Here is a 7,500-nt window from a genome sequence, read left to right as displayed (position 1 = left end):
CTCCCATCGTCTCTCTGGCTTAGAAGGGCGTCCTCTTGGCTTTAGTGTTGCATCTCCACCGCCTACTCATGCGTTTCTCCGGCTTAATGGCTTAGTTTTACGTCTATCTGGCTTAGTGGCTTAATATTGCGTCTCCATGGTCTGAGTATTGCGTTCCTCTGGCTTAGTATTGCATCTCTGGCTTATTGTTGCGTCTTAGTGAGTTAGTGTTGCGTCTCCCCGGCTTAGTGGCTTAGTGTTGCATATCCCTGGCTTGCTGCTGCGTGTGTTTAGCTAAGTGTTGCGTGGCGTCCTTCATTCTCTCTAAGTGGATCACAGCTGTCGCCTGTCTTAATGCAACACTGCAATGCTTTTACTTTTCTTTTTTTCTTTCTTTTTTTCCTTCTTTCTTTTTCCTTTCCGTGAAGTGAATTAAAGTTATATTCATCCCGTGGTAAAAAAAAAAAAAAAACAGAGAGAGAGAGAGAGAGAGAGAGAGAGAGAGAGATCTGCTTGACTTCCTTATGTCTTTTCTTTTTTTCTCTCTATCTCTCCTCTTTCAGTTTCCTGCTTCTCTTCCTTGTTTTTTTATTTCCCTTTCCTTTTTTTTGTAAGTTTTCAAAAGTTTACTGTTGTTTTTTTGCCATTTTCTTTTCCTTTCTTTATGTATGGTAGTGCGATTCTCTCTCTCTCTCTCTCTCTCTCTCTCTCTCTCTCTCTCTCTCTCTCTCTCTCTCTCTCTCTCTCTCTCTCTCTCTCTCTCTCTCTCTCTCTCTCTCTGCAAAACGCGTTCATCACACACACACACACACACACACACACACACACACACACACACACACACACACACACACACACACACACACACACGTGCACCTGCCAGGAAAGGTAAACAGGAATGAGAAGTAAAGAAAGTGGAAGAGAGAGAGAGAGAGAGAGAGAGAGAGAGAGAGAGAGAGAGAGAGAGAGAGAGAGAGAGAGAGAGTTACAGACAAGCATACGTAGAAAAAAAAAAGAGAAAAGGAGGAAAAGCAAAAACTAGTAAACTTTGGGTAAAATCAAAGAGAAAAAGAGAGTCAGGAATTTCTCTCTCTCTCTCTCTCTCTCTCTCTCTCTCTCTCTCTCTCTCTCTCTCTCTCTCTCTCTCTCTCTCTCTCTCTCTCTCTCTCTCTCTCTCTCTCAATCGCTTTCCTTCTTCCTTTCTTCCTTCCTTCCTTCCTCACTCCCTCCCTCCCTCCCTCCCTCCCTCCCAGTTTTAACCAGTGAATGAAAACAATATTTACAGGCCCTAGTTAAAAGTTTGGTTGGGCGTTAGTGAGGGACTGTAAAGTATGGCATGGAAGAGAGAGTAACACACTGACAGACCTTGGGTAGTGAGGTATTTAGGCTAGAATCACAGAGGTCCTTAAATGGTATAGGAGTTAACAAGGGTGACATAAGCAAAGTCCTCACGGTCAGTAATTAGGATAGGACAAGAAATAATGTGTTCAAGTTTCATTATATTTTAAAGGAAGATAGTTATTGGTTCTCAAATAGAGTGGTAGATGAATGGAATAGACTCAGTACTCAGGCTGTTAGTGCGGAGTCTTTAGGGAGCTTTAAAAGGTGAGATAAATTCATGGATGGGGATGATAGGTGGTAATAGATAGATAGGGTCGTTTCATACAGGGACTGCCACGTGTAGGCCTGATGGATTCTTGCAGCTTCCCTTATTTTCTTATGTTCTTATGTTTTTATATGCTGTAAGTTTGAGGCACGACAAGGGTGATACATTATACAGGGACTGCCACGTGTAGACCTGATGGATTCTTGCAGCTTCCCTATGTTTTTGTGACTTGAAGACTGGGAAGGAAGGAGAGAGAGAGAGAGAGAGAGAGAGAGAGAGAGAGAGAGAGAGAGAGAGAGAGAGAGAGAGAGAGAGAGAGAGAGAGAGAGAGAGAGAGAGAGAGAGAGAAGACGAGGGTTGTAATTCTCATAATTTCTTCTAAAGACTCTCCTTGACATACCCTCTTGTTGCAATCTTCTTGTTCGTGTGTGTATGTGTGTGTGTGTGTGTGTGTGTGTGTGTGTGTGTGTGTGTGTGTGTGTGTGTGTGTGTGTGTGTGTGTGTGTGTGTGTGTGTGTGTGTGTGTGTGTGATTAGATCCGGAAACTGACTTTTCCTACCATTCTCGCTCGTCCTTGTGCATTAGTGGTCTGGGAAGAGAGAGAGAGAGAGAGAGAGAGAGAGAGAGAGAGAGAGAGAGAGAGAGAGAGAGAGAGAGAGAGAGAGAGAGAGAAGGGGACGGAAAGAGGAACAGAGACAGAGATAAAGAGGAAGAAGAGAGAAAGGAGTAGGAGGAGGAAGAGAGGGAGGCAGAAGGAAGGAGCAGAGAGGAAGAGTGGCGTGGTTGAATAGAGAAAATAACATAATTACGACGTGGGATTGACTCAGAAAGGCTCAGTTTGGACTTCCTTTGCATCCTCTGCCTCCCAGCTGACTCCCTTCCTGCCCGCCTCAGTGACTGACTAGCCAGTGTGTGTGTGTGTGTGTGTGTGTGTGTGGGTTTTCGAGAGTAATATGTGTTTAGTTTGTTGTTTGTTGTGTTATGGTAAGGATTTTAGTGTTGTATGTGCTTGTTGTTGTTGCTGTTGTTGGTGTTGTTGTTGTTGTTGTTGTTGTTGTTGTTGTTGTTGTTGTTGTTGTTGTTCTTCTTCTTCTTCTTCTTCTTCTTCTTCTTCTTCTTCTTCTTCTTCTTCTTCTTCTTCTTCTTCTTCTTCTTCTTCTTCTTCTTCTTCTTCTTCTTCTTCTTCTTCTTCTTCTTCTTCTTCTTCTTCTTCTTCTTCTTCTTCTTCTTCTTCTTCTTCTTCTTCTTCTTCTTCTTCTTCTTCTTCTTCTTCTTCTAACAACAACAACAACAACAATAACAAAACTCCTCCTCCTCCTCCTCCTCCTCCTCCTCCTCCTCCTCCTCCTCCTCCTCCTCCTCCTCCTCCTCCTCCTCCTCCTCCTCCTCCTCCTCCTCCTCCTCCTCCTCCTCCTCCTCTTCCCACCACCACCACCAGCACCACCACCACCACATCAACAAGTATTATTACTCCTGTGTGTGTGTGTGTGTGTGTGTGTGTGGAGGGAGAGGCGGTAAGTCAGCCAGACAGGAACAGCGATTGTCAAGGACAAGCAAGACAGACAGACGTACAGACAGACTCACGGACAGTCAGGGTGCAGACAAGAGTCATCACATCGACGGAGCAAAAACCTCTTGAGATATTGACCAGTTTATAAGCGAGCCTGTGAAGTATGCAGTGAGTCACGACAGCGTCACGAAATGTCACTGAAATATCGTGGAGGCGCGCGCAGTGTTGTATCAGACGCTGTGTAACTTTTGGTGGATTTTGACAGTAACTTCAGCCTGCATATATAATAAATGTATGTTTCTTGTCCTGGAAATGCGCGTAGTGTTGTATCAGGAAAGACAGCGTAACTTTTGGTGGATTTTGACGGTAACTTCAGCCTGCTAGTTTCGAGATAATGTATGTTTCTTGTCCTGGAAATGCGCGTAGTGTTGTATTAGGAAAGACAGCGTAACTTTTGGTGGATTTTGATGGTAATGTTACTCTGTTAATTTCGAGACTCTGTGTGCTTATGATCCTGGAAGTGCGCAGTGTTGTATTAGATGTGGCGTAACTTGGTGGATTTTGATAGCAACCGTGGATTTCGAGACAGTGTTTCCTTGCAAAATATTATCATGATGCCTTTTCAGCTTTTCATATCGTGATCTACTCCGTGAAAAATCAGCAGTGAAATTAATGAACTGAATTAATCTAAACCTAACCTAATTTCGAGACACTTCATATTTGCTTCTGGCCAAATTATGATGCCTTTTCTAATCGTGATCTCGATAAAAAAGAATATCAACAGAAGTTAATGAGACAAGTTAATCGGCGCCTAACATTTGCTATCTCAATATTATAACTTTTTAGCAGGAGTTGGCCAGTATTCTCAATCTTCCCTCCCTTTTATCGGTAAGCTCTGGACCTCCCTGCCTGCTTCTGTATTTCTACCTACCTGTGGCTTAAAGGGAGACTTCAGGACACTTCCTAATGTAATTTAGGCTTGCTTTTGAACTGTCTTCTTTAGTGACTGAGACCCTTAATACCCTTTTTTTTTATTGATTTTTATTGTCCTTGGCCAAAACTCTTATATTGCAAAAAAAAATAAATAAATAGATAAATAAATAGATAAATGACGAATAAATAAATAGAGTAATATATATATAAGTTTTTAGCATCTTATTTCACCATGCAGTATTTTCTGAAAGTGACAGTTTGGTATCAGTGAAGTGACCTAAACTGCTGGCTTGGTGTGGCTTCCTTTGTGTTCTTATCTAACGTAACTCAAGTCCATCCCAGAAACAGCTGTAACTCATCGCAGCCCACCGCGAAGATAACCAGGATGACAAACCTTCATATGACCTTGTGTTCGCCGGACGAGTGTTTGCCGTGACCTTCATTATACCGTTAAGGTCACGCACGGGTAAGGAGACTGCCCATACCTCTTCCATCTGTTCGTTGTTAAAAGACTGTTAGAAAATGCAAAAGGGATTCTTATACTGTAATTTCTGACTTGTTTATGTTGTGAAAGGGTAAAGTTATGTTTGTTTGTTTGTTTGTTTGTTTGTTTGTTTTTATTTAGGAGGGACTAAAGAATTTTTAACCGTCAATTCTGCGTTTTTATTGTGAAAGGAAGGTTATAATTATGAAACTATGTAGAAATGCAGTAAGGATTCTTAAACCGGTATTTCCAACTGTGATTTGTATTGTGAAAGGGCATAGTTATATGAAAATTAACTGAGTGGCTTGCATTGGCATACACAAACAATATTCTCAAATGTCAAGGGTTCTTATCTCGGTCACTTTAAAGACAGTTAAGTGAATGTTACTAGAGTTTTTAAGAATGCTTCGTGACTCTAGGAATGTTTAAGAAATGTGCAGCATCACCAGAAGGAAGAACGCATGAGAACACCGAGTAATCATCTTCCTGACCTTTGATTTGAAAACAGTCCTGCGGGAGAACAAAACATATATGAATAAGATTTTTGTTATCTCCTAAAGTTTAACAAGAATTCCGCGTCCCCAACAGGAAGAACACCCACGAGAACCTGCTTCATCATCTCCGTTGCCTTTCAAAACAGTCCTGGCGGGAGAACAAAACATATAGGAATAAGATTTTTGTTATCTTCCTTAAGTTTAACAAGAATTCCGCGTCGCCAACAGGAAGAACACCCACGAGAACCTGCTTCATCATCTCCGTTGCCTTTGAAAACAGTCCTGGCGGGAGAACCAAACATACGGAGTACTTAGTGTTTGTTATCCTCCTCCCTTGGTTTTCATGATCACGGTGATAGTTTAACAAGACTTAGAAAAAAAAATCATCAATTAGAACTCGACTAATAATCTGTGTCTTTTGAAAACAGTCTAGATGGGAGAACAGAGCGTTTAATAATGGTAACCTTTGTCACTCCCCCATAGTTTATCAATAATTCTGCTTCACTAATAGGAAAAACATCAACCATGAGCATCCGACTAATCATCCCTGTCATCCTTAAAAACAGTCCTAAGTGAGAGAATAAAGCATTTAAGACTACAAGCTTGTGTGTGTCGCATCGAATTTACCAGTCAACATTATTCCCTATGGCAGGTGTTCAGAAATGCTTTGCTCTCATACCACGACTATTTTCAAAGGCCACACAGATGATCAGCCGGGCTCTCAAGTGTGTTTCTCCTGTTAATAATGTAGAATGCCTGTTAATCTGTCACTAGAACCGTAAAAACACCCTTTAAAACCCGTGTAACTTCAATTATAGAGCCTCTATGAATGTAGTGTAGATGTGACGCAGAAGTGTTTCAGAATACGGCCCCATTACAGACGTCGGAGCGGAACCAGCGAGGCAACACGAAGCTTGAGTGAGTCACGGTTCTCTTCCCCTGTCTCTAACTAGTCCCTCTCTCCCTCCCTCGCTCGCTCCAATAGGTGTTGTCACGCATATGGTTCACAGGGTTAGTCAGACGCCCGCCCCATGACGTGGCCAGCACCTCTCTCTCTCTATCACCCCTGCCCTCCCTCCCCGTGCTGTTGTTGTTGTTGTTGTTGTTGTTGTTGTTGTTGTTGTTGTCACTTGTCACGCCAACTTTTTCACTCGCTCCTTTTGTTTTTCTTTCTTGTTTTCTTCCTCTTGTATATCCTCATCATCATCGTTGTCATCGTTTTCTTTCTCGTGTTTTTATTCTTATTTTCTTCCTGTTCCTCTTCTTCTTTATTGTCCTCCTACTCCTCCTCCTCGTTGTAGTTGTTGTTGTTGTTGTGGTTGTTGTTGTTGTTGTTGTTGTTGTTGTTGTTCTTCTTCTTCTTCTTCTTCTTCTTCTTCTTCTTCTTCTTCTTCTTCTTCTTCTTCTTCTTCTTCTTCTTCTTCTTCTTCTTCTTCTTCTTCTTCTTCTTCTTCTTCTTCTTCTTCTTCTTCTTCTTCTTCTTCTTCTCCTCTGATGGTAGTAATCATTGTAGTGTAGTGACATCAAGCAACCTAGCAAGTAACAGTGGATCCGTTGGTGCATGTAATCCTTTGTAATCCTCCTCCTCCTCCTCCTCCTCCTCCTCCTCCTCCTCCTCCTCCTCCTCCTCACCTCCCATAAGAACATAAGCAAATCAGAAGACTACAAAGGCTCAGGTGACCTACACGAGGCAGCTCCTGAGGAATTAACTTACCTTTGTCCTCCCTTCACTCCGGACCTCCCTTCCTGCTTCAGTACTTCCCCCTTTGCGTCTTCAATTCACTCAACGGGAAGGTTTTAAGGCGCTTATCCTCCAGTTTTGGAAGATCCTTTTTTGACGTTTCTTTGTTGGCATCTCAGTGTGTGTGTGTGTGTGTGTGTGTGTGTGTGTGTGTGTGTGTGTGTGTGTGTCCAACCTCCTCTTGGAAGTAATTAAACTGATGTGGTATAACTTCTTTTTTTTTCATGTTGGGGGAATATTTCGACAGAAGCATAAGAGGATACACGTGATTAGCTGTATTAACTTTTTTTTACCTGTCTTTTTCCCGCTATTTGTTTAGTTTTTTGTTTCTTTGTTTTTTTTTTATTATATACGGTATGTACATATGACCAGTAAACCGTATCTATCTATCTATATATCTATCTATCTGTCTGTACTTCACCTCGTTCTTGCAAAGTTTGATTCATACATAGTTCTAATTCCGCAGTCTTTTATCTACGCCTAGTGTGTCAATTTCTTTTTTTACACACTTCGTGGCGCAATGGTTAACGTGCTTGGCTGCGATTCACAAGGTTCCACGATCGAATCCCTTAACCTGTATGCATGTGTGTGTGTGTGTGTGTGTGTGTGTGTGTGTGTGATAAAGCACTCAGTTCCTTCGTGTGTGTGTGTGTGTGTGTGTGTGTGTGTGTGTGTGTGTGTGATAAAACACTCATTTCCTTCGTGTGTGTGTTTTTGTGTGTGTGTGCGTGTGTATGATAAAACACTCAATTC

General features: G+C 42.0%; 1 protein-coding gene across 2 annotated transcripts in view; it reads left to right on the top strand.

Annotated features, from left to right (window-relative positions):
* The window catches only part of LOC135104086 (uncharacterized), a 23,763-nt gene that overhangs the window by 15,994 nt on the left and 269 nt on the right, over positions 1 to 7,500 (top strand). For both annotated transcript variants that reach the window (XM_064011014.1, XM_064011015.1), the window contains one exon: positions 4,371 to 7,500. This exon is cut by the window's right edge and continues 269 nt beyond it. In XM_064011014.1, coding sequence (XP_063867084.1) covers positions 4,371 to 4,408 — 38 coding nt within the window. In that variant the 3' untranslated portion in view covers positions 4,409 to 7,500. The remainder of the gene's footprint in view (positions 1 to 4,370) is intronic.

The sequence above is a fragment of the Scylla paramamosain genome, chromosome 10 (assembly GCF_035594125.1).
Source record: "Scylla paramamosain isolate STU-SP2022 chromosome 10, ASM3559412v1, whole genome shotgun sequence".
Classification (NCBI taxonomy): Eukaryota; Metazoa; Arthropoda; class Malacostraca; order Decapoda; family Portunidae; genus Scylla; species Scylla paramamosain.
The sequence above is the reverse complement of the archived record's forward strand: the minus strand, read 5'-3'. Positions and strand labels throughout refer to the sequence as shown.